General features: G+C 37.9%; 2 protein-coding genes across 6 annotated transcripts in view; one reads left to right on the forward strand and one right to left on the reverse strand.

The window, feature by feature from the left end:
* Window positions 1–1061: 1061 nt before the first annotated feature.
* LOC124255359 (AP-4 complex subunit sigma-1-like) lies at window positions 1062–5588 on the reverse strand. Its single transcript, XM_046689256.1, has 7 exons — window positions 5187–5588; window positions 4319–4403; window positions 4261–4282; window positions 3812–3882; window positions 2952–3020; window positions 2401–2412; window positions 1062–1834 (listed from the first exon to the last, which is right to left on the reverse strand). Exons 1-7 carry the CDS (start codon window positions 5237–5239, stop codon window positions 1709–1711), a joined length of 438 nt encoding a protein of 145 aa, XP_046545212.1. The 5' UTR covers window positions 5240–5588; the 3' UTR covers window positions 1062–1708.
* Window positions 5589–7083: 1495 nt separating this feature from the next.
* Window positions 7084–27644, forward strand: part of LOC124255333 (striatin-like) — a 37391-nt gene continuing 16830 nt past the window's right edge. For 2 of the 5 annotated variants that reach the window (XM_046689228.1, XM_046689223.1), the window contains exons 1-10: window positions 7084–7331; window positions 8847–8950; window positions 12885–12967; window positions 15677–15761; window positions 19061–19231; window positions 19469–19600; window positions 23138–23213; window positions 24760–24907; window positions 26007–26108; window positions 26670–26798. In XM_046689228.1, coding sequence (XP_046545184.1) covers window positions 7119–7331; window positions 8847–8950; window positions 12885–12967; window positions 15677–15761; window positions 19061–19231; window positions 19469–19600; window positions 23138–23213; window positions 24760–24907; window positions 26007–26108; window positions 26670–26798 — 1243 coding nt within the window. In that variant the 5' untranslated portion in view covers window positions 7084–7118. The remainder of the gene's footprint in view (window positions 7332–8846; window positions 8951–12884; window positions 12968–15676; window positions 15762–19060; window positions 19232–19468; window positions 19601–23137; window positions 23214–24759; window positions 24908–26006; window positions 26109–26669; window positions 26799–27644) is intronic. The other 3 variants (XM_046689226.1, XM_046689224.1, XM_046689227.1) reach the window with 3 other exon arrangements.

The following is a 27644-nucleotide window of genomic DNA, read 5'->3' on the forward strand; positions in this document are numbered from 1 at the left end:
TTGTCATTTTTCGGTTGTTATGGTGGCATCAAATGTTTTGATTGTTGTTTGGACTCCGGCAGGAAGTGGTGACTCGTGGTTTCATCCCAAATCGTTTCAAGAACATACCGCGTCGGCTTAAAACCACGGAGCTTACGAAGACACAAACTCCCAAATTACGGCTTTGATTTTTGACATGGGTCTCATTTTGTAGCTAAATCTATTGGCTTGAAATGTGTGTGTAGTTTTTGAGGAGCATTTTAGTGAGAAGTGTCGAATGCGTCCTAGAATGAATTTGAGCCTGGTGACCTCGTTATATCCATTTTATTTTAAATTGTGCTAAGACCCCCCAGAAACAAGATACAATATAATGCTATTTTTTGCGATACAGGCTCTTTCTGCTCCAAACAAAGTTAGTTTTTAAAGAGAAACGTGAGCCTATTCTTTTCCTTCAATGCCAAAGTTCGAGAGATAATGGAATGTACCCATGGGAAATGCCAAATATCTCTACCACGTTCAGTCATTCATCTGTTTGTCATTACCATTGTAGATTTTCTTGATCATTCTGGTGGTGTTGAGGTCACGTGTCCACCAGGAGGATGTCGTCTTCGAGGCTCTCCATGTTATCTGTCTTGATGACTTATGTTCGGCCAGTTTCAAAAGGTCAAAGGCCCCTGCTTTTTTTACTTCTTTGTCACAGCGACACAATTGACAAGCTTTCTGTTGAAATTACATCATATAATGTCTAAAACAAAACACTTCAATATTATTTAGTTCCTTCAACATGAGGCTCAGAACTAAACTATCAGTCAGGGAGTGTATTTTCGCTACACTATCAGTAGAAAGAGAGAGCTGAAATACATTTACTAGTACAAGGTATGTACTGATAAAAACTGGCATTTGGGGGGGAATTCTTCATCGTAACTTTGGAACAAACATCCTTTGCATTAGTTTTCGTTGTCTGATCTTGTGTTTTGATGTCAGCCATAGATGCTGGTAACTGTTTGCTGAGAAAATAAGTTCTTATGACTTCTTGTCCTCTGTTTGTGCCATGAAGAGATCAAACAGTAAAGACATTCAAATAGTTTTCATAAAGAAAATACTTTATATAACAACATACATACAAGCATGTCATCATCACATATGCTGAAATTATCCGCGGGATCCTCTGATCCATTCCAGACATTAAATAACTGTGTGAAGGAAGTCATGTCTCAACATACAACACAGGTATGTACTTACACCTTATCCAGGAAAGCAATTTAATCACCACCAAATCTTGGCACAGTCTTCCAATAAAACACAGTTTACTTAAGGTCCTGATCTTTCCCTTTTAATATTATTTATATACTAAATAGATTAACATCCACATCACTGGATCATACTCCACCAACTAGCTGGTCATTTGTGAACGTCAGTTACTGCAGTTGTGAAGATGTGTAAGAAGTCAGTTTTCTTCTCTCACCAGAAGCCACCTAAATGTATTGCAGATAGGCCCATGCTTCCTATTCTGGTTCTTAAGTGGGTCTCATCCACTAACAAACATTTCATTCAACGTTGTGGCATCATTTCTTGGTAGTGTCCAGTAATCGTAGAGATACAAGGAATAAACTCTTGCCTGGTTCAGCAACCATTTCATCAAAGATGAAGGTTAGGTGGGTCACAAGAATCAAACACTGAAAGTCCCATGGGCCCTGCCCGTCTTTAGATTTTGAACACTGCCATATGATCACTTCTTGGCTGCATCCAGTAACTGTAATGGTACAAGGACTCGTACTTTGCTTGTCTCTCCAACATAACCATTAACAATCATTTCATCTAACACCATGTGCACCCGCTCAGTATTAGACACTATCTGGGAACAGGGTTAAGGCCAAGTTTAAAAACATGTTTGTTTATATGCTCAGAGTCTGGTTACTTTAGGAACAGTCAAGCTAAAGACCTATAGGAAAATAACATAACAAAATCTTAACTTCAACCACTGGAATGGATCCAGGGCTAAGTGTTAGTGAATTGAATGAGAACCCTGGAGATTGAGCAGCTGATTGAATGCAGGAATCATATCTACGGTACATGGAATACCAAAATACAAACAAATGACTCTTTTTCAGGCTCATCAGCATATATATGACATGTGTGTTTGGGCAACACATGATGCAAGTTAGAAGTCAACATTTCAAGGGGGAAATAAGTCTGTTCTCTGGTTAAAAAAACCCCAAGAACATTGGATCCATGGGGTCATAGCATACGGAATACCCAATATATACTACACAAATCCAATGTGATGGGTGTCATATGAGTAACACCTTAAAACGCAAGCAATTATCTGATGTGTTTACAATGAAACCAGGCATCAGGAATGGATTTTGTTATTATATAGGCTATTTTGCCTGTTAGAATAGTTCACATTTGCAAGGATACATCTACCTCAGTCTGAAACAGAAGAACAAAACCAGATGTCAGAAACTGAAGTAGCAAACTAGGTTGGAACCACACATAAGCAAATAAAGATTAGGCCTTAATAAACACAAGCCATCTCAGCTAAATTTTAAACAACAAAATTTCATAGTTGCAGAAACTTGAACATACTTCATGCAATAGTTAAGAAAAAGATACCTATCATTATTGAAACACGAATTGTATATACATTTCTGTCGAAGGCACATTTTACATCTACAAGGGGAGTTAGCTCATTCAGGAGCTAGTCAAACTTCAAAGTTATTTTATGATAGATGCGTGGAACTCAAAAACACTGATCTCTGAATAAATATCCACGAATCCTGACAAAATAATTTCCTCTATAGAAATCAATATGAATAATAACATTATCGAAGTGAACAAGAACATCTTGAAATTCATATAATTTTTTTAGAGGATATTCACCATATTTTAGCAAACTACAATACTGTGTATCCAACATAGGTGGTATCTGAGTAAGCCTTTATCACATAAGAAACAAAACAACAACTTACAACTTTCTGAAAATACTGGTCCAGGGTTTCCAAGATATTCTGCATCAGCTCCAACACTGCTAGCTCATTCTGGATGGGGATTTGCAAGTTGAACACAAATTCTGCTAACTTATGATAACTTTGCATGATCAGGTGGCAATATATTTTCCTGGTCTTTTAAATAAAGAATTTGATGTTTTCACACACAAATATAAAGTAAGTTTATATCATATCTCAATGTACATTAAATTATGTTAAAGTGACATGTGAGAATCTACATTGGATAGCGGCATTTTAAAGAAACCATATACAGAAAAACTAATGAGATCACAAATTTTGCTAACAAATATCTTTGTGAAGAGAAAATAGTGTGTGTTTTTTTTAAAGAAAAAAACCCTGGTTTTTCTGCGACCTTCCGTGGTACGTACCGGCTCATGGAAAAAACCATGGTTTACTGGTTAACCGGTAAAACCACCCATCTCTAAATATTTTACAATAACACTCGGCAACATTACAAATCAGAAAAAGGCTTTTCAAACAGTATTCATACAAGCTCAATTATTACATCCCATGAACATTTTTTCCGGGGGAAGTAAAACCATAATAAATTAATCATAAATCTTATGAAAATAGTAACATCAAATCTGAATGAAAACAATATAAAACAAAATTTATGCTGAACTGAACATTTTCCCCAGTATTTCAGACTTGTTTATTACAATGGAGAACCGATGATGTGTTTTGGTGCAATTGACCAACTTCAATGCCAGGTTAAGTGCCACTAAGACTGGTCGTTATAATAGTCATGCTGGGAACCAGCCAATAAAATCATGTCCTCTTAATACCACAGTGTTTCAGTTACACTGAAACCTGAAACATACCTCATCTGGAGTTACAGCTGATATCATGTACAGGCTCACATATTTCCTGTAAACTATCGTAGGCCCTTCAGCTCAAAAATGTTGCACTGAGGAAAATACATGTGAAAAGGACTAAGGACTATTATATATATGTTATGGAGCTGTATGATCATTTCATTCTGTGTATTTCATCTTAAAATAACAGTCTGTATATGCTTTACCTGACATATATACAATTTAGATCCAAACAGGACAAAAACTTTTGCATTAATCTCGTGAAATATATTGTCAACAGACACACAAATCTAGTGTTTCCATCACAAACCGGGAATCGGGTGTGTCACAAGAACTTTGACTCTTAGTTAAAAGGTAGGCACTGACATTTGAAACTATTACTACAACCCCATTTTTATCTTGGAAAATTGGAAAAAATGCTCTAGAACACACACTTTAGTAGTTGAAAGTCCTACTTTGGAGTTGGGCTAAACACCTCTTTAACCATAATCAAAGATGAATCCTGTAATTTACCTGTTTATCAGATCTTTCCATGACACTCCTGATGATACTGGTTTGCAGCTGATTCCTTTCCTTTAAGCCCATGTGTTGGAAATACCTGCAAGTAGAAAACTGGGTAGTAAAATATTTTTTTGAGACAATATGTTTAATTAAACAATGCACAGGTAACCGTATCAAAACAATGTGCTTTGCACTTGCCAATCAGGATATAAAAAATTGTCAATTTGATCTGTTTTGATTTACTGTCGATTTCAATTCATTTCTGACGATTCAACCAATTCCATCTTTTCCATTCATATGTTAATTTTCTTTTCATAAGTCAAATTAGATTAGCCAGATACTGGTGGGCATGATTTTATTTGAATATTAAAAATGATAATAGTATCCTTTCAGTAAAAGGGTATCCTTTTGGGTTAAAATGTGGAGGGAAAAAAAGGGAGTTTCAGCTAAAATAATCCATTAACTGTTATTAACTTAGTAGTGTTTCAAGCCTGGTCTTTGACTGATGTGTGTCTGATGCCACTTTCGCCACACTTTGACAAACGCCTAAATATGAACTCAAGTAACAGTTCAAATTTAAAAACTTACATTTAGCTCATGACTAAGATACAGTTTGTTTCATTAAAACAAATAATTTAGAAAATATGAAATCTCCCATTGTTTTCATTTGAGCTAGGATGGAAACAATGTGTTTCACGTGTTAAATAACATTTGTAGGAAATGTTCAAACAATGATCTACAATATGCTGTTAATATTATCTTACTGGACTCGTAGTAAAATAATGTGACCTTTGTATTTCTTATCTTTCATTGGCTTAATGAATAACAGGGGTTGTTCACTTGCTTTGAACTCAGAACGAAACAGCAGTACTAACAATACCTGGAAAGCCTAAGCACCCCTTGCTTATTAATAATGTAGAGAAATTTAATCATCGTGTTTAGTCAATGACTCTGATGATTCATGTCATTCCATCTGACAAAGGATCCACTGGGCTTATCTAGGATGAGATCAATGTAGCCAGACACCTCTCAACTATCGTCAGGTCACTCTAACCCTCGGGCATTTTCCGTATCGACCACAAGCGTCGTCTTATCTCGTAGCTAACAGGCGCTGTTGTTGCATAAAGATCTATCACTCAACATTCCGGTGCTAGCAATGGAAGTGAACATGCATCAAGAGCTGTCACTCCACGAAATGAACGCCAGTGGAGGAGGTGAAAGATAATCTTGGGATTCCTTGATTTTCTTGAATGACGTCATGACTTGATCAGCGCCCCCTTTCCCAAAATGGACATATTCTACTTGTTCAACGACTAGTTACTGTTAACCACCCTGTTGCGAACATTCATTGTTTCGTGTGTGTACGTTTTAGAATCTGAGTTGTTCCATGGACTGACATTGATTGTAAACCAAAGCAAAAGAGCAATTTCCATCATTAATAATGTAACTTCTCATTTCCTCTCAATACAGCCGCATATAGATTTCAACAATATTTCTATATAAAATCAATTCGTGTTTGAATAAACATTTAAGTTGAAAGTATAATGTTTGTAGTTTTATTTTACGGAATTATAGTTAATTATGAAGTTTGGTTGACATTAGTTAACGGATAAGAGTAAAGCGGCGTTATGCATGACCATTGTGTTAGAATGTGGCTGAACCATGTAAATCTTCGTCACATTATTGCACACTTGAACGTGAATCAAACATGCGTGGCTTGTTTTGAAGACCGTCCATTTTTAATTATTACATAAGCATTTACCAGATTTATTACAAGTTGACTGACAACAAAGTAGTAACAAAGTGTAGATAAAGTATTTTAATAAACTGTAACATCAGCGTTTCGTATAATGTTTTTACAGTTGTCGAACAAGACCAGAATAATGAGAATAATGAACATTTTACAGAACCATACATGGCAGGTGAAGGATAACGGTAACATCATCGTTAACACCAGTAAGTTAGATAATAACATTGTCGCCTTGGGGGTATTTTTGTATTTTGTTTCTAACAATTTGAAAAAGTATGTAAGTCCATACAAAAAACCCCACTTCAATTAAAATTTGGCTGCGAAAAGTATGAATGGTTTTCACTTGCAAATTTGCTGTTTATTCTGTCTCAAACGGCAAAGTGAAGTGTACATTGAACTGTTGCAATCCCGTAATTTTAACCAGAAGGAACCATTAGGGATAAGAAATATTGAAATCAGGTTCTTGCGTGAGTGATTGCGTGTAATCATAACCTGTCGACTTGAGTTGTTACTCGTAATATCAATCACTGTTTTTTCTACCACGGACTCGGTAATTGTTTATTGTGGCGTTAAACAAACAATCGTTCGTAAACAACAAACGTCTATCTGCTTCGTGAGGCAGCTATGGCGTTGTCAGGTGAAGAGGCACTCTGAGCGATTTAGGTATCCATTTGATCTTGACAAATCTATTAATCTGATTTACAATGTAACGATATAATCTCGTGTTAAGCAGATCAATCAGTTCAGTTGAAATAATTGTTGGAAAACACCTGAAGGAGTTAATTTGGACGACTGAAAGTCAAGCTGGTGACACTCGTTGCTGCAGTACTTGTTATATAGTCTGTGCAAATGTGATCTTTTCGAATACATTTATACGTGACCTGTGGTTCACACAAAACTGTTTTATTTTCTGAATTGGTGGAAGGGAATTTATATTGCTTTGATTTAGCGGTGGATGTATTTCCCCAGTAGAAGGCAGTATGAAACAAGTGTAAAGAACTAGTCGTCGCGCTAGTAGCTTCAATTCTTGAGAAAGCAACTTGTAATGGCGGCCATGCGAAGATGATCGAAGACGGTCCAGGTTCTCAACACGGCGGCCAGGTCGGCCCAGGATCAGGAATAAGCATCGGCATGGTCACTAAACAACAACAAGATGGCGAATCGGTCCAGAGACCACAATATTCCATGCCTGGGATTTTACATTTTCTGCAAACGGAATGGGCTCGTTTCGAGATGGAACGATCGCAATGGGAAGTCGAAAGGGCTGAACTTCAAGTAAGTTTATAAAGTGATCTGGGGCTTGTTGCATAACAATTGCCATGTCATTGTTTAGAAGGTGTTTGTAGATTCATTCTGTGTGCATTAGACAGTGTATGTTAAGCTACGATCGATTGTCTACAGATGTTTTTCTGAGTTTGACAAGTGCAGATTTTTTCCGCCATCTTGGAAAATGGCGTCCATTCCATTCATAAGTCATAATGAGCCGACGTAATTAGTATGACTAAATCGCTTTACTTTGAGCCCAAACTGTGTGACAGTTTAAATTTTTACATCGGTTTTGTATTCCTGAAGCAATTATCTAAAGCCTTTCACTGTTAGGATGTTAGTTTTGGCCAGCATAAAGTACAGCTGGAGATGTTGACATGTTTTGGCAACTGTCAGATCGCAGGAATCTGCCCTAAATTCATAGTCCATTGTCAACACAGGTGCAAATAAGTCTAAAGGGTGTTGCTCATTTGGAAATAAGGTTACAGTAACAGCATGATGGATTTGCTTGTTTTTTTCTTGTATGTTGACTCGTTTTTATTTCTAAATGTGTTACTGTTTATTAACTTTTGTTTACTAATTAGTATCAGTGCTTGACCATTTGCACCTTCTTGTGAAACATTTGGTTGTTTTGCTGAATGACAATTTAATATTAAAACTAATCTTGCTTATTAGTGATTTGAACTGTACATGTTGAAGTCAATCCATAAGCATAACAGGAATGTTTAAAACACACAAAAAACCCATAGATCTGTTATGGTATGAAGGAAATTGATCTAGCATTTGACATGATGGATGCTTTCTTGTGTAATATTGTGCCAAATGCTACGAGTAAGACATGCTGATGGCCACATGTAACTGGGATTCAAGTCTGTAAAATGAAAGTTTGGCCTAGTAATGTAACCAACCAATCATAACATGCATTTTATTGCAGTGGTCTGTTTGTTTGAAAGATATCAGATTACTGAATGTGAACTAAACACTTTGAAGGCTATGGTAATTGATTCATGCATTGCAATTACTAAAATGTGTTCAAATTTGACAGAGATTTGAGTCAGTAGCATCAATGCATTTTTGTTTTTGAGTATTATATTTTGCCTCCTGGCATATTCAATATCCTCATGGTCACATTCTGAAAGAAACGCTGGATCATCCGTTCAGTCGATTCTTTTGAAAGTCATATGCATTTTACTATTTGACATGTGTATGTTATTGTTATGATCACCATAAAAACCTTGAAAATAAGATACTGATCGCCACCAGTCTTTGAGTTTGAAATTTTTATACTAGTTGTAGTTGTTTTATACCACGTTCTGTTAAATGGGTAGTCTGATATAAGCTGTGGATTTGTTGGAAAATGCCAATGGCGTGTACTGTGGAATGATGTTTTGTTATTGCAACACACCTGTAACTATATGGACACTGATTGTTTTGGTTTAAGTTTTGTAAATCCTTTATTTCTGACCCATTTTGTATAACTGACATTTTGATTTTGGAGTTATGTCAATTTTACTTTCTTTTCAGGCAAGAATTGCATTTCTACAAGGAGAGAGAAAGGGACAGGAAAATCTGAAACAAGATTTGGTGCGACGCATCAAAATGCTGGAATTTGCCTTGAAACAAGAAAGGTACAGCTCTTTCCAAGTGTTTGTAGTTCATGTTACTGTTTGTTTGATTCAAAATGAGAATGATGAATTGCAAAAGAACTCAAAATCTGGAATATTCTTTCAAGTGTCAATACGCTACATATCAATGAATATCCTGTACACAGCAATATCTGTTGTAAGTCAGTTCTTAGTTTTGCACCCCCTTATATAAAAGATATCAACATGTTTTCATGACAACATGATAGTTTCTTAAACAGCTTTTTTCAGGTGATTTGTATGATTATAACAAGCAGCAGCTGTTGTAGGGTACAGGGTATTCATTGTCATGTACCCGGCTGACATTTAATAGACTGTTCACGATATTAATTGGCCAGCAGGACCAACTAGGGTAGAAATGTAAAACTCTGACCCTCCCAAATATCCCTGATATTCCCTTCTGTTTACTCACAGCTGTGGAACATGTTATGACATCAAACTAGACATGATCAGCATTGTTACACGGCATACCTAGTGTTGTTATGTAAAATTACAAATCTTCCCATGTACTTTAGCTGGCTTATCTAACTGGCGTTGTGTAAAAATACTGACCCTTCAAAAGTATTTTAGCCAGCATGGGCCGCTAGCGATATGATGTAAAATACACTTTTAGCCAGCATATCTTGTTTTGTAAAATACTGAGTCCCTTTCTGCTAGTTAATCTTTTTAAAAAATAATAATAAAAAAAAATATTGTTTGGATCACTGAGTTTGCAGTATTATGAGTCCCCCGCCCTGACATTTACCAGACCGGTCCATGTAGGATCTTTATAAGTTCCCCATACTAACATGGAAAAATTACACATGTATATTACAAACATTTGTAAAGAAGCAGAAATGTGATTTTTTGCTTCATTAAAGTTTGAACTACGTTTGTACACTAATCCTTGATTTCTGAACAATGCATAAAAACCATTGGTTATGGTTTAAATAATTATACTGTTGTGTGAAGATTATTAGGGTCAGTGTCGTAATTTTGTTAAACATGTGAAACATGTTCCATTGCGAAAGATTTTATAGTTTAGACACTACTGATTTGCCATCAGTACATTTTACAGTAAAATCCTACATTGCAGAGATGCTTGTGACCATCCCTTGTTTGTTTGTAGTCCCGAAATCGCAGAGGTTTGAAAAACCCTGAAAGTTGGACATTTTACCCTAAAAAGGTCCTAAATTTGTTTTAGCCTTGAAAAGGCCCTAATATTGACAACGATGTATCCTAAAAAGGCCCTATATTTAGCAAAAGTTATGATTTTACTGGAAGCTAATACATTATATACATACCTTGCAATGACAGTGGGTGTAAAATTGATCTCCTTCATGAAGCAAAACTTTCTTAGTGCAGTAATGTAGCTAAGAGTTATTTCCTTCTTATCTGGTTGGTCCCACATTTGACCAACCATGTGTGTTTTCAGCTACTTCAGTACTTGTGTGTAATGTGTTCCTATGGTTGGATGGCTGATAATCTGTACAAACCTTGTAGTCTCTTTATAAAATTCATTTCCAACAGATTGTCGCAATGAAATGTTGTCTAATGCATGTCATTATCATGATTTATAAAAATCTTTAATGTATGAAATTGAATTTATTCTTGACCATTTGCTAATGTTAATTGATGTGTTCAGTCCTAACAAGATACTTCTTTCCAAAGTTTGCTCATTAATGTACATGAGTCATGTTTACTAGGGCTGGCTAAAAAGATTGATAATCGGAAATATCCTCAATGGGGAAAAAGATTAAAGATTATTGATATGAAAACTGCGTCATGAGTAATATCACACATTAACCATGTGAACTATTGTGATGAGGTAAAGTTTGAATTTACTCAGGCAATACACAAAGTTAGGTATTCATAGGCTGAGAAAAGCAAGATTTATGGATGTCAACTTCTTTATTGTGAAAAACATGACGTTTCAGAGTGTATGCTTGTTCCTTAACTGATGAAAGAGCAAGCATACACTCTGAAACGTCGTGCTATTCACAATAACGAAGTTGACATCCATAACACTTGCTTTTCTCATGCATTACATTGATTTGATTTGATTCATAGGCTGGTTCTAAATTATATTCAGCACCGTGTTTTATAAGTACTCCAAGCACAGACTTTTAGGTGGGGGGGGGATTTTTGCTCAAGGTTACTTCTCTGATATGTATCGTTAATAGATAAAAATTTCGTAAACGATTATCGAACTATGTTTATAGCCAGCCCCAATGTTCATACTCTGTAAATGTGACAAATTCTGTTTTGTTTAGCTGAAATATTTACTTCAGATAAATTTAAAATAACTGCCTTGTATATAGCTCTTTGAAGTCACGTTTTGGCTCAATACGAACCGTAAAATACTTTGAGTAGAAGCAAACACCTATTGGGATTTAGTTAGAGTATTTGACATGTTTGAAGACTAGATGTCCAAATGTGCAGATACATTTGTTTAGTCTCTGTTTGTTTAACTTCCACTATGTCCACATGTTACGTATAATTGAATTTGTTAGAAAGTGTTATGTAGTATAACTTGTTTGTGTTATGTGTCACCTTTACTTCCAGAAAAAGGTATTGCTGTTTAATTTCTACGTGTTAAAGGAATGTTGAAATGTATACCTTTGACTGGTCGAGTCTCATGTAACAAAGATCTGGGTCTATATTGTAAGATGGTCTAGATACAATAACAAACAGGACTAGGTTGGATTAAGCCAGCTCGCAGTGTAGGCTGGTCTATGCAAACAGAGCTTCTCAGTCAGTTAATGTTCTAGCATTTGCTTTGGAGGGCTCAGTGGCTTCTACAAAGTTATGGAAGCTTAAAAGTGTTATTCACCGAGGACCAGCTATTCTAATCAACACAGTTAAAAAGGGTGTTGTTTGAGAACCAAAAAACTTAAGTGTTTACTCTGGAATGTTATCTTGTCTGGTTTCCTAATCAGTTGAGCAAAGAGTGTTTGTTGTAGAGAACAAAACAAGTGGGTGTTTCAACATTTATCCATGTTTAGATTAAGTTTATGGAGACAGGTCTTTGATTTGAACACTCAAGTAGATTTCTTTCATGTTTTCATTTTCTGTGTTAACAGAAGTAGCAGTCAGCAATGTTTAGGGAAATATTTTGATAGCTCAAAGCACAGATGAACAAATCTTAAGTAAATATGATCTAACTGAGAGTAATACCATATCATGCCTTCATTTCCGTTTATTGTCAGCATTGGGTATATTGGAGACGCCATGGACCTATTTTGTTTCATTGGTTTTCTAGCGCTTTATTAATAAATACTTGTAAGGAATTTGATCATGTTGATATCCTATGTCAGTGTTAAAATTTAGGAATGAAAATCAAATTTGCTATAGAGTTGCATCCCTTTGACAGTACAGAAACATATGATTGTGTTGCTATGTTAGTCAGCACCATACTTGCACTCATGGGTTTCACCAAAGAGTAAGTGTCTGATATTTCTAATACCCCAATATAAAGGGAATACTGTTCAAAGCATGCACTAAACCTTTTTCACTCAGCTGCTCATAGTTCTTATGTTAAAATAGTTAAGATAAGATAAGATAAACTTTATTGTCCAGCAAGGGAAATTTGTTTTGCATTCAAAGAGCCAATACAAGCATATAACAACAAATAATTTAAAGTATATGGTTAGGGATCTGAACTATGCCTGCTTTAAGTGCAAACAACTTGAGGACCCCAAGTCCCCCATAAGGTTTGACTACTGCCGGTTCAATTGATTTTCAATGGGGATGGTTCTAAGAAAGTTGTTTTCTTTTGTCACATTCAGTATGTTACCATTGTTTTGATTATTTTGATTCACTTTGATTGAGTTCAGTACTTGATTGCCAGATGCAGTGATGAAGAGATACTAGTAAATCCTATTATTCTGATGCCATATTTCATTTTGGATTTTAATGATTCATCAATGTCTGTTTTCAGGGGAAAGTACCACAAATTGAAGTATGGGACCGACCTGAACCAAGATGACATGAAACCTCCAAGCTTTGATAAGAAAACTGATCGTAAGTCAAATTTTAACCGAAACATATCATTAAATTGCTTTGCAAAATATATTGTAGTAGCCATAAATTCTTTTTCAGAAGAGGTCCTCCTTGGGGTACTTATAAGCATTTTTATGTCCATTAATAATTCCTATGACAGTTGTAATTATATTTTGAATAAAATGTTTACAAAGCAAAAAAAATGTTTTTGTCTTGTTCGACCACCCCTGCAGGCCCCGGGGGACCCCACAGCCAAGAGAAGGTAACTCTAACTTTCAACCTCGTAACTCACTTTCCATGCTGTCATTCACATGGTGAAGACGTGCGTGCTGTCCTGTAACTTTTCCAAGTTGAATTTCTAGTAAACAAAGATAAAGATGAGTGAGAAAGAAACAAATACTGTATGTATGGTTCTTTTCTATTAGTAAGGGTGAGCTGCAGTGTCTGGATAACAAGGTCACAACCTGCACATCAATTTGCTGGAATTGACAGCAGTCAGGTTGGTGTTAGAGCCTGCAAGCTGGGACTCAAATTACTTTTACGTCCAGACATTCTCACTCTGAACAGGGCACCACTCCTGAATCCTCGGATTCATTGGGTTGCTTGGCCTCTGTCGGGTCTAACCTCTGAACACCTGTTCAGTATGTGAATATGTGGGGCGTGCTGATGTGCAGGTAGGGGGATTTCAGGAACCTTATTCCGCATATTTTGTACGGATATTAGAGTTACTTTATCCCGTTTTGGAAGAGAGCCTTATGGCCTCCACCATTGGCAGGTACTCCATGGCTATTTCAGATTTCACACCCCATTCAGTGGTGCTCTGCCTAGGCAGCACCTTCTCGTACAGCGCTTCGTAGCTGGCATGAACAGGGTTCTTCTGGCTCAGCGGCGACCCAGCCCACCTTGAAAATTGCCAGTTGTCCTCAATTGGCTGTCTAGCCCTGACTTTTCAAGTCTATCGTTTATTTCTGAAATGGAAAAAGGCTTTTTATATGGTGAGCTCCGGTAGAAGGGTCAGGGACATCAATGTGATATCCACTGACCCGGCACTGACAGTGTTTCCATTACCAAATTAATACACATTCTAAGGATCGTGCTCGGTGCGGTCTTTCAGTTCTCTCCTGTGGAGAGTGTCCTGCCACCCTGACCAAGTGAGTAATTGGTCATTGGTGTCTGTTCTGTGTTCAATGTCTATATGGTTCATATCACTAGATCGTATAGCCTTACCACCCTTTTTGGGTCTGTTCGGTTTTGGGTGTACATATGTCCCTTACATCATCTTTACCTAAAGGCAGGAGAGGGCAGGTTGTGAACGCTATAACAAGTTAAATGCTATTAACACATCTTACGACGGAACTGGGAACGAACCCCTCGGGTCACTGTTTGGCATGCCTCTCTTCAAGCTGCATGTCACTTGACGAGGTAAGTGTAATAGTGAGCAGAATCTAGTTTGGCTTTTCGCTATTCCCAGGATTTTTGTACGCTAATAGCTTTAGCTTCGGTATTTGGGGCTGTGTTAATCAGCCCTTTTAGTGATGGGGTTTACACTTACCCTCCTTGCGCCGGGAGCATTTGGTGGGGGTGATTTATCCTGTTTGCACTCGTTCCATTTCTTCAGTTTTTGGTGGGGCTAATAATTTCTCTGGGTTTTATTGAGGCCCCAGCATAACCCTATTCCAAAAAGGAGGGGTGCCTTTGAGCCATTAGTCCGCAGTAAGTTATTAGCTCGGTAATTGTTCGACCCCTGATCCTGACTCGTGTCCTCGCCTAATCGGCGTAGGATGTCACGTGACTGGGTGCGATCTTAATCTATTTTTAGATTGGAGAATTCCACTTTAATTGGGATTTGTTTTTGCCAGACTGAATGCCACTCCCCACTCTATTCTTTGGGAGTCTGTCTTATGCTTATAAGTACACCAAGAAGGCCCTCTTCTGAAAAAGAATCAAACCGACCTGCAGAGGTTGCTGATTCTTTGAAGAGAGTCCTCGTTGGGGTAGGGCCACCCACCTCCCCACATTCTGTCTGATCACGATGAGCATTGAAAGTGAGTTACGAGGTTGAAGGTTAGAGTTACCCTTTCTTGGCATTGGGGTCCCGCAGGTCCTGCAGGGGTGGTAGAACAAGACAAAAACAAGTTTTTTGTTTTGTAAATATTTTATTCAAAATATGGTTACAATGGTTACACGGAAATTCTGATACAAATTCAGACACCTTGTCCTCATAATTTGAAGGTTTAACCCTGTCAGCAAGATGACATGGTAATGATAATGATGTCATCTATGGGATGACTCCACACCCTGCCACATACTTCCCTGTTAACAGAAGGCTCGTCCAGTACAGGAGAGTACTGAGACTTATTTTGTTCCAAACTCTGCTACATAATATTTAACTGAAGATGTAACAACATTATGTGTCTGTACCACCAGTAAGTGATCTGAAAGTTTTTTCCAATGTCAAATAGAAATGAAACAGCAGAGTTAGCATTGGTTCAGACTTGATTCCAGTTTTGAGTTTTCCACAAGGTCAACGTTTGGGAAGGACAGGCTGAGATAATAGCTTCGTACATTGGATAAGTAATTTCATTTTCAAATTAAACTTAAATGAAGGAATTTGGTGCTAAGTATTGATACATGAACAATGAAATGGACTCATGGGTATTGTTATCAAAGTTGTCTTTGATAGTCAAACTAACCATAATTCATTGTTTAAATTCTAATCCTTCTTTGCAGAAGATGTAATAGATGGTGAATCACTTCTAGCCTCTGGTCCAAACAGCACAGCATCATGGAGACAAGGGAGACAACTCCTTCGACAGTAAGTAGCTAGTTTACACATATTCCTCTTATGAACTGTATGTGATAGTGTTAAAATGTTAAGAAACTCAATAAAAAGACCATGCATGTGTCTTGAGAATTGACATATTTCTTGTCAGCCTCATTTCATCCCAGTAACAATAGCTCCCATATGATGTATGCTTGGTGTGAGAAGTAAATTAATTATCCCCCGCAACGCGTGCGTCCGTGCACATTTGTCTTTTCCGGAGCAGAACTCTAAAACCGTTTAATATTTCTTCACCAAACTTGGCACATAGATAGATCTGGTGGTGTACTGGTGCCTTTTGGTAGTTTTGGAATTCTGGATAAAATATTTTTGGCTTTTCCATGGCAACAAGTTTGACATAGACTGAAATTGGTGATAGTGCTCCTTTCTGGAGCAGAACTTTAAAAACCTTTCAATACTCTCCTTCCACTTTTCTATATACACACCTAAATATTTGACATAATCATAACTCGTAGACATAATAATCATGAAGAGTATTTTGCCATTGCGGACGATATTGATGACTTTGTCTTCTTGTTGATTGGGTGGTCGGTTTCGTTGACTGTGTGTCACTATACACAGGTGGTCAGGAATGTTTCCCATTGGTTTATCTGACTCTGGGCCTCCATGAACTGCTTCCATGGTGAAGTGCCTAGAGTGTCTCTCTCTCGATAGGATGGACCGCCTCCGTGGTGTAGTGGTAAGAGCGTCTGCCCGGATTGCGGAAGGTCGCGGGTTCGATCCCCGACCGCTTCATACCAAAAGACGTTAAAATATGGTACTTGTTGGTCTCTGCCTGGCGTTCAGCATTAATGGGTACAACAAGGACTGGTCGGCTCGGAGTCAGTATAATGTGTCTGAGTGGGGTATTCATGCTTCACTGCGGCGTGGTATCTCAGTGGGCTAGCACTATAAAACCAGCTTCAGTCTGGGCTAGTACAAGCAGCCGCACATACACATACACACGCATGCACGTCGTCATATGAGCTAAATATTCTCAAGCACGACGTTAAACCCAATTTCACCTCACCTCACCTCTTGATAGGATGAAATGTGTGATTCAGTAGCCTGTTCACATCATACCAATAGACATGAAAGGCACTCAGTATTAACCCTTTCAACACCGCAGGCCGCTAAAGCGGCCACAACGTTATGAGTCCCCAGACACCGGAGGCCGATTAAGCGGCCAGGCAGTAGTCGCGTCAAAATGAGACATAATTTTAGGAACCTACCTGATTCAGTGTTCCCGTTCTCCGGTAATTACCGGATTTTTACCGATAAAAATTGTGAAGATCCGTATTTTCAACTGTCACGGTAGCTGCCGCCGTAAATTTTGTATTGCTTAAAGTTGCCATTTATCGGCAGATTTAATAAACTTGCAGATAACATCTTTGTTTATTCTTTGTTCTCTTCAGATCATTATGCAAACGATATTGAAAACTAGGGTGGCAATCCCACATCTAAATATAGACTATATAGTTTTTTCACAGTTGTAAGAAGCGCATTTTATTGATAAAGATTGGTTTCTAATGACGCTTTTTCGCCACAGTCTGCTATAAGGGTCGAATTGGTCAAAATCTGACACGGACCTAAAGCAGCCAATCATATTACGGCAATGGATTCCGGCCCCTCAGAAAAACCAAAACTTTTAGATTTAGACAGAAGTTTTGGGTAAAATAATGCTATTCTGAACATATTAAGGAAGAAATCTCTACCTATAACGTAAATTATGGAACTTTTGGACGATCGTGCTAGGTTATGACCTGTGACAAATATGCTTCATGTATATATTTTAGCATTAAACATCGTGGTCCGAATTGAAGATTGAGGCGTAGAGCCGAGATGTCAGTTGTCAGTGACTTGACTTACATTACATGATCGCACAAAACATGGAAAATAGTAATTTTATATGTACAACTTTTATGAATGTTGTTGATTTTATTCATTAGTTTATTCAATTTATTTAATGAATTCCTCGAAACATGGTTACTTTGCTCTTTGACAATGTTATTGTGGACCCGCCGTCAAGCATGTGTCCGAGAATCGTTGTTTTCAACTCGTGAAATGCAGGTTGAAATTCACCACAGGTATATAAACACTAATTATTTGCACATTTCACAGTCATTTAGATAGCTTAATGACATTCTGAACACATTTATCGAATTTAGTTGGACCGCTTTCATTTCCTGATTGTGACAAAAAATACGAGACTAACGGCTATATATGCCAAATGGCTAATAATACTTTTGTCAGGTCTAATGAGCATTCTCGAAAAACAAGCAACTCGTCAGACGGCAGACTAATTTTCAACACATTTACAGAATTATTAGTATATATTGAAAACAATGATTATTGATTAATTTGTCTCTCCGATGAAAAACTAGTTCAGCCGGAATTTTCAGACCCATCGTCGGCATAAGTTACCGACCGGTAATTTTCAAAACCATTTCGGAACACGATCATAAAAAAGCGTCATTAGAAACCAATCTTTATCCAATAAAATCGCTTCTTACAACTGTGAAAATACTCTTGGCAAGGTCACAGTGATATTGTTGATGTTCAGAGCTTTCGAACGATGCCCGACATCGAACGATTCAGCCCAGATGTTATTCATACTGAAGCTTCGAAAACGGAGGTATTTTCGTTGTTATGTCATGTTACCGAAAGCGGAAAGCCACAGATATCGGAAATAGGCGACCATACATATTATTTAAGAAATCTTTTATAATAATTTTCTGATGACGTAAAATGAAAATATAAAAGAAAAAGGCACGGGCATGTTATGACATGTCACAAATGGAAAAAAATCGCCATAGTTTTTGCTTCTTTCGTGGTTTATCTGGACGTTATAAATGTAAGCTTGCATTTTCATTCAAAAATACATTTATTTAAGTTGTATTATTTGAATAATATTATAAAAATAAACTTCATATTTATCAACAGTAGGATTAGATCTTTTAAATGGTGTATGGGATGTAGTAGCAATAACGTTTTGCAAGCTTATAATTTCCTTCATAAACATAGGCTTCATCTATGACCTCAGGGTCTCTGGGAACTCGGTGTCATGGCAGTAAATGCCTCTGGTTGACTGGTGTTGAAAGAGTTAAGGGGATAAAACACTGGCTTTCTCTGAGTCAATATATTATGTCTAAATGGGACATCCATGTTAAACTGTGCCATTGTTTCTCAGTTAGTTAGCACTATACAACCAGCGTAGTCAAGACTAGTCCAAGCAGAAACGCTCTCAAATTCTATCAACACTTCAGATTTACTCATGTTGTGACTTTTTTCAGGTATCTGCAAGAAATTGGTTACACAGATACAATCATTGATGTACGGTCAGCTAGGGTGCGGTCATTGCTAGGATTACAGCCCCACACAGAGAATGAAGCAGAGGGGGCACAACCAGCTCTGGTCAATGGGGAACAGAGTCCAGGAAAAGGGGGAGTTGCTGCAGGCAAGAGGTCAGTATTGTTTACATGGATCCTGTTACTTCTATGCAAAGTACTCCAACTGAATCTGGGGCATAGATATTCTATTTTACTAATTGTAATAGGCTTTAATAGGGTAATAGTTTGTTACTTCATATGGAAAGTATGTGAAACTGTCATTAATGTTGAATGTGCATCCCTTGAATTTTTTTGTTTAGAAATGATGAATTTTGCTGACTATATTTTGTGTACCTACAATTGCTGTTGCAGAGTAGGGACAAAGAGAGTTGGTGGAGCAGTCCCTATTGAGGGAACTTTGATTGATACTGAGGCCGCTGTGATGACAACGTTTGATTTTTTAGCTAATGAGAATGTTGTGGATGATGATGAGGACAATCTAAGGTAAGAAACATTTTATCCTTGCTCATGGAGTGCTGTTTAATCACTAGGTTGTCTTGACAAGTTCGAGTATACAATGAAATCCTGGTAATGCAACTGCATAGTTCCTAATAAAAATCTTGAATGACAGTCATGATTAACAATTTGGGATTAAAAACTCATCTTTGTCCGCTTTGTCTACATGTTGCCTTTACAAACGGTAATTGTCTGAACACAAGCTGTTTATGAACTTGTCAAGACCAAAGGAAGTTAAACTGCAGTAATATAACAGGAATATTGCTATCTCTGATTCCCCTGCTTTCATTATAATTTACTTTCTGCACCAGGTGCAGCCAAGTGAATTCTTCAGGTTGCACCATCAAAATGTTGGCTGCACCATGTTATGAACAGTCTAGGAGGAATATTAATGGCCATTAATATATATTATTAATATATTTAAGAATTGAATGTCAGTTTGTGTGTTTGCACTGAAAAATGAACGATGTCAAAGCGGTGTTCAAACTTCGTGTGAACGAAGCGAGAAACTCGCCGAGTTCACACGAGAGTTTGAACAACGCTTTGACATCGTTCATTTTTCAGTGCAAACACAATAAACTGACATTCAATTCTTATAATTTCGTACTTTGAAGTTTACACATCGTTTTCACCCTCTTCTACTTGATCAGTGTTTACAGTGATGTACAGCGATAATGTCTATACTTGGCGATATTTTACACATGTATCCCAACCCTTGAATAAATAGTTCTCAAAGTTTTCCTTAAAATATTAACAACAAATTCGTCATTAGGTTTGAAACTACTTTAATAAGTATAACATCAATAAAATTATCAAACAGAAACAAATATCAATATCAAGTTTAACAAACTGTCATTGTAGCTTTACACTCTGGACGATTCGTTTGACGGCGTAATGATACACTGACCGACTTCAGTTGTCTTAAGGAGGTGGCATTTAATTGGAAGCAGATCTCGTTGTTGAATTCTATTTATTTGTGGTTGTTTATCGTGAAATTTATGGAGCAGTTGTTAAACACACCACGGGGCAGAAAACCGCGAAGACGAAGCCGCGCAAACTGCGCAGAGATTGAACTCTTGTGAAAGCGAGCAATTTTCGGATATTGGAAATCCGTTGGGTAGTGAAGTGACATTGCCGAAATTGCCGTAAATTGGGCTGACTTGAAACGGTCGCTGAAATTGGCATCACCGCATGCGGCAAGGTCATTGGGGTTCCTTTGAAACCCAAGCCGAATTTTGAAAGTTAGGGCACTTGTCGGACGCGTTGTCAGTGAGATTTTGCAAAACTGTGCTCAGTTGGTGTTTTGTCATTGAAATGGACCTATTGTAGGAACGAATACTGGCAGCCGTTCCTGTGGCCAGATAAATACATTATGTGCCTTAATTCAACGTTTGCATCAGCAAGTGCCTGGATGGCTGTTGCTCGACACAGTGTAGGGTGTATCTGCGACTGAGGCCACATTCCTTTGACACTGTTCGATTATTTGACCCAGTTGGCGCTCGGACATGGGTTTTCCGAATACCAAACTGGGTCATTAAGCGTGGCATTTGATTTTGGAATGCAGAATAACTTGTCTGCTTGTGGTGGCAATTTGGAAATCAACAATTTCAGATTAGCAACAGGGCATCGCGATGTATCGGACGCGTACATACGTTTATCAGGAGTGTTGTTCAACGGATCATGGAGCCCTCCCTGAGAAGTTTTCTGAATGGTCTCGTGAGTAATAGCCGCGTACTCCCTACCCTCATCATCAACACGAAATTCAAACGAATCCGGCTTTAGTACAAATAATTGTTATTTTGTTTACGTGAAGCTGGACAGAGAGTATCCTGGGAAAACCCAGAAAGTAGTTCCGGCAAAAGTTCACATGACCTAGATCGGCTGGAAAACGTTCACACACGTATGAACGATTTGAAGGGTTCAAGAGATATGAACCTTGAATTTTAGATCACATGACCGCTCTCTCAACCAACCAACGTTCGGGAATCTGTGTAAACTTCAAAGCACGAAATTATAATATAATATTATATATACAGTGGAAACCTGATAAGTAAAATTTCAAGGGACTCGCCAAAATTGTTTACTTATCAGGTAGTTTACTTATCCAAACTTATAAAAACCTGCAAATGACAACCATATGCATGTATATGTATGCATATGTAACAATGAACAACTTATCAGGGCTGGCAGTGTATTGTCAACTACTTGACGCCAGTGAGCTGTAAGTAGGATGTTTGTTTGACTGGAGACTGACACGACTGCCCCTCATGTCGGATTATGTGGTGATCGCTAATTTAGTTATCCAGTATCTTTTGTTAAGTAATTTACTTCCAGGGACCGTGAGAAGACGTTTAGTTAAGCGGTATTGTTTACCTATCCGAGTTTAGTTAACCAGACTCTAATAGTGATAATTAATGAAGAAATTTGCCGGGACCAAAGAATAGTGTTTACTTATCAGGTCTGTTTAGTTAAGCGGTCTTTACTTAGGCAGTTCCCACTGTATTATTAATTAATAAGGAAAAATATGTATGTTTGAAGGAATATTTTGAAAGATGGTTGCTTTTAGCTGATATTTTCCTTGATAATTTTTTATCCACTTGAATACAGACAAAAAATCAACTTGTCAACCACTAAAAGTGCTATATTACACAGTGATCTCTGACTTTCCATGAAATGTCACAAGATAGTATGTGGTCTACATTGCTGATTTATAGGCATGAAATCAGACTTACATGTTTGGTTTCGGTATTTGATTCGGCTTATAAGCATGAAAGGAAAAGAAATATTTAGTACCAGAAATTACACCAATATAACATCTGCCATGCAGTGGGGTAGCCTAGTGGTTAAAAGTGTTCGCTTGTCACGCCGAAGGCATGGGTTCGATTCCTCACATAGGCACAATGTGTGAAACCCATTTCTGGTGTCCCCCGATCTGATATTGCTGGAATATTGTGAAAAGCAGCATAAACTAAACTCACTCCTCACTCTCTCTGCCATGCACTTATGGTGTAAAATGTTACCTGCACTGTGGGCAACCTGACAATAAGGCATGTTGTGGTTCCGATTATATAACAGCTCTTTAAAATTTAGGGTAGGTAGGTAGGAATATTTTTTATTTATTTTTTTAGAAGTAAAGTACAAACTAATAACACATTTATCAATGTGTAATTGTTTATTTAATCAAGCTTGCCGCCATCATGTCATCTTTTTTATCAGAATGACCGATGTCCGTCGATGTCGGGGAAGAACAATGGTACCTGAACGCTTATTTTATTTATACCGCTTCAAAAAAATAGGGTCGGCACCAGAATTCAAGAGTCGGTTAGGCCTAAAAGTAACCTGTACTTCAGGTACTTCACCTGCACTGGTCCAGCTTGGATACAGTGAAATCCATCCCTGTATACTATCAGTTGTGTGTGTGCCTGAACAATCTGATTTAGTGTTATGACCCATTGGAATCTTCAAAGTGTTGAGTAAGAGGAACAGGAAGCCAAACCCTGCTGATCTGAACTGTCCTACTTTCAGTGATGAAAATGAAGATGGTGGGTCTGCAGATGATGAATCAGAAGAAAGGTTAGAAAGAAAAGGTCACAAGATCAAGGTAAGTCTCATGCATTTTGCTCAGCTAAAGGCAGTGCGATTATTCTATGTAGACCATTTTGTTTCTCTTTATTAGAAGTGATAGCAGTGAATACATTGTTCAAAATGAAGCTTTATAATACCCCTAATGTTGACGGTTAACATACTATTTTTGACTGCAAGGGATCTTAGTTAAGAATCTGATAAATCATGGACCGTTTACTGTGAACAAAAGTCTAAAGGAGCATTCATCAAGGACTCCATTGAATTCTTAACACTGCCACTGTAATAATAAGTAGTACATTTCTGCACTCTTTTTGTAAAGCAGATAAATGGTAAATGTTGTGATGTTGTGCAGCTTGCTACTTACTCCTCTTGATAACAGGATGTACCCCTGGCACCTAGATGTGTCTTGGGAGATGGGATAGTGAAGAGGGTTAGGTTAACTACAGGTAATTATAATGGGGATATCCGTAACTGGTCTCAGTAGTAACACTAACAGGATGTACCCCTGGCACCTAGAAGTGTCTTGGGAGATGGGATAGTGAAGAGGGTTAGGTTAACTACAGGTAATTATAATGGGGATATCCGTAACTGGTCTCAGTAGTAACACTAACAGGATGTACCCCTGGCACCTAGAAGTGTCTTGGGAGATGGGATAGTGAAGAGGGTTAGGTTAACTACAGGTAATTATAATGGGGATATCCGTAACTGGTCTCAGTAGTAACACTAACAGGATGTACCCCTGGCACCTAGAAGTGTCTTGGGAGATGGGATAGTGAAGAGGGTTAGGTTAACTACAGGTAATTATAATGGGGATATCCGTGAAACTGGTCTCAAGTAGTAACACTAACAGGATGTACCCCTGGCACCTAGAAGTGTCTTGGGAGATGGGATAGTGAAGAGGGTTAGGTTAACTACAGGTAATTATAATGGGGATATCGTAACTGGTCTCAGTAGTAACACTAACAGGATGTACCCTGGCACCTAGAAGTGTCTTGGGAGATGGGATAGTGAAGAAGGTTAGGTTAACTACAGGTAATTATAATGGGGATATCCGTAACTGGTCTCAGTAGTAACACTAACAGGATGTACCCCTGGCACCTAGAAGTGTCTTGGGAGTTGGGATAGTGAAGAGGGTTAGGGTTAGGTTAACTACAGGTAGTATTATAATGGGGATATCCTGGCACCTAACTGGTCTCAGTAGTAACACTAACAGGATGTACCCCTGGCACCTAGAAGTGTCTTGGGAGATGGGATAGTGAAGAAGGTTAGGTTAACTACAGGTAATTATATTGGGGATATCCGTAACTGGTCTCAGTAGTAACACTAACAGGGTGTACCCCTGGCACCTAGAAGTGTCTTGGGAGATGGGATAGTGAAGAGGGTTAGGTTAACTACAGGTAATTATATTGGGGATATCCGTCACTAGTCTTAGTAGTAACACTTAAGAGGCTGTACCAGGCTGTTATACACAGAACTCACTTACACATGTAGATGCTGTTTTTTTCAGACCAGCAGTGATGAACAAAAACTAACTGGTTTTTTGTATATGTTATGTTAATCAGATGGTGGGTAATGAAAGCATGGCTGGTATAGAGGACGTCATGGCAGATCCGGAAACAGAGGAGGCACTGGCGGAGTTCGACTTCTTAGTTTCGGAGAGTGGGGAAGGTGCCGGAGAGGCTCGTAGCCATGGTGATGGGACAGAGTGGGGTAAGGTTGACACACATCCACTCACCACCTTGTTCCATTGGTGTTCCATGTCATCATCACTTGTGATATTTGAAATTATTTTTTATTTGAGTTGTTCTTTCTATTATGTTTAGACACACTGATGGTGTTCCTGTAGCCATGAATGTAATACCCAGCCATATCAAAATCCTTGTATTGGTTCAGGCAGTTAATCATGTATGGCTGGGACATGTTATAACTCTGAATGAAATGATTCTTACATATACAGTATTGAGCAGGAGAAATAAAATAATATGCTTTTCCTTGTTATTGATTATATGCTTTATTCATTACTGTGATAAATGCAATCATGCTTTATCTTCAAGTACACTAATTATCTTGCATGGGAGTTTGTACACACACCTTCATGCATGTTATTGCTTGAAATTGTATCAAAGCTGATAGAATCCCTCATGAAAAAAAGTACACAAAAATATCTTTGCCTACCTAAATCAGTCACTATCTTTGAACAGTATCCCTTAGTGCTTCAGTAACACCATCCTGTATCCTTTGGTTGGAAGCAGTCAAGTTTTCCTGTTTTCATCGTGCAATTGTGTGGTCTTGTTTCATCTGTTAGCTCTTTCCTATTCTCTTTCATCTATGGCAGTACTAACACAACATGCTCTCTAGACGTACCAGACAAGCAAAATGACTGGGCAGATTGACATCTGTAGATTGACAGTTGTACGACAGCTGACTGGACAGCAGTTTCAGACCTCCTCCTCCAGAGGAACTAAACAGACAATGTTATCGAGTACCTGGTCAAGACATCTGTTGCAATAGCCCAGGGAACAGAGGCAAATAAGATGATGGATCTGATTTAACATTGTTATATACAGTGTTTGAAGCAACAGTGTCAAAGTGACCTGGTGGAACTGCTCCAGCTGCTTCAGTTCCTAATGCTAAGGTGTGGAGCATCAGCTAAGATAACCTTGTCAGAGATTTTGCTTGTTCTTGGTTCTCATTGCTTGGCAACTCTGCAGTCATCAACTGTCTCGCTTGCATCTAACCAAAGTAGAAGGTAGGGCTAACCTTAGATTACCGCGGTGTCTGAGAGCGTATGACTCCTTGTATTACGCAGAGAAGCGGGAACTGTCCTCTAATGAAGAGTGGGTGGTCGATCAACAACAATTATCTAAGCTTAAAGAGCAGTACAAAAAGGAGAGGAAAGGAAAGAAGAATAGTAAGTGTTTGCCTGTGGTATCACTGCCAATATATATCCATATATATACCAAATGTGTTTTTTTTAATGCATGGATGTTGTCCCTTTATTTGCTTTTAGTTGTAGTAATAGATTGTATGTTAAATGTTGTCCATGTTAGGTCACACATAGCTTGCTTGGTCGTAACTGTTTCCGAACTTACTTTTTCATGTAAACAAACACATGAAATCAAATTGCAATGAAACAAAATCAGTTGTGTAATTTTTTTTATTTGGGGATGAAGAAATACTGGCATTCTGTGAGTAACCATAAGTGATTGCCAATTGAAGATATAGGACAAGCAATTGGTTATAAAGCGATGAAATATATGACATGGGCCCAAGTGTCCATGACTGACTATCAGCTGACGTGAATATACAAACCTCTAACATTAAAGTTGATCAGAGATTAATTCTGATTTAACGGACAGACTTAAACGATATGCAACCTTCATGACAATTGAGTGTGTGTAGATTAGATTGTGGTGTGGCACGGATTCTGCTTGCATTGTCTGAAATGTACTTCACTGCGTTACTGTGACAGGGCCCACCCGATCAACCCTCCAAGCCATGCTTGCTAATCTGGGCACCGAGGAAGATCACCTACCAGCACTGCAGGCTGGAGCTGCTAGTCCTCACACCGAGAATAGTATGCCTGACATAGATGAAATGGGTATGACACCATATGCCAGGGTTACATATGGGGGGACATGCAGATGTACATAACCTACCCTTCATCAGCCAGGTTAATCAATACCTGTGTGTATCATGACAGAAACCTTGTTCATTTCAGGTTTACAATTCTTGTTTCAGTTAGTGTCATTTAACTTTAGCTTTTGGCTGAAAGGTTTTGTTTGGAGACAATTTATTTATCCATTGTGGCTGGTTTTGTGTTTCTTTCCAAAAGAAAATGCATGTTGAAATGTTTTCAGATTTGGGAATATTGCTTTGGGTTACACAGGTTTGATATATTGGAAAGAGGTTGACTAAGGTATCGAGTCGCAAAAAGTTGCAATACTGCTGACGTGGCTGAAAACAATACTTACTAATTAAAGTATTGCCTTTGTGTGTTTACATACATAAGATCACAGTTACAAATCAATTTTGTTGTCACTTCCCCCAAGGGTTGCGTAAATAATAGTCATTAAATTTTGTAAATATAAACTGTTGCAACAAATTCAGATGTGAATAATAAATGTCATCAGTCCAACCAAAACTGAAAATATGTCAAGTGGAAGCAAGGAATAACTGATTTTAGAGACTCTCACAGATATTTAGGGTGCTCCTCGATATGATCAGTAAAATTCCTTCATCAGAGAGTTGAAATAGAATAAACCTATCCTCTCTATTTGTAATATTTAGAAAATCAAAATTGTGCTCAGTAGAATAAAAGACTCTATTTTGTGGAAAAAGCACAAAGCTCCTGTCAAATGAGGTCTTTTTGTTTGGCATGGCTATGTATTTCGAACGTTTTCAGCTTAATTACCTTATTGAGGAAACAATTTTGCAAGCAGTGTTA

This window comes from Haliotis rubra, unplaced genomic scaffold, assembly GCF_003918875.1.
Source record: "Haliotis rubra isolate DU_JTF1 unplaced genomic scaffold, ASM391887v1 Scf6, whole genome shotgun sequence".
NCBI classification, from domain to species: Eukaryota; Metazoa; Mollusca; class Gastropoda; order Lepetellida; family Haliotidae; genus Haliotis; species Haliotis rubra.

Bases quoted from the DNA above. Each gene is read 5' to 3' on its own strand.
- LOC124255359 (XM_046689256.1), bottom strand. From the start codon at position 5,239: ATGATTAAATTTCTCTACATTATTAATAAGCAAGGGGTGCTTAGGCTT. The intron at 4,283-4,318 runs GTAAATTACAGG...TTATGGTTAAAG, and splicing joins TGGAAAGATCTGATAAACAG to AGGTGTTTAGCCCAACTCCA. The intron at 3,883-4,260 runs GTAGGACTTTCA...AACATTTTTGAG, and splicing joins GTGTTTAGCCCAACTCCAAA to CTGAAGGGCCTACGATAGTT.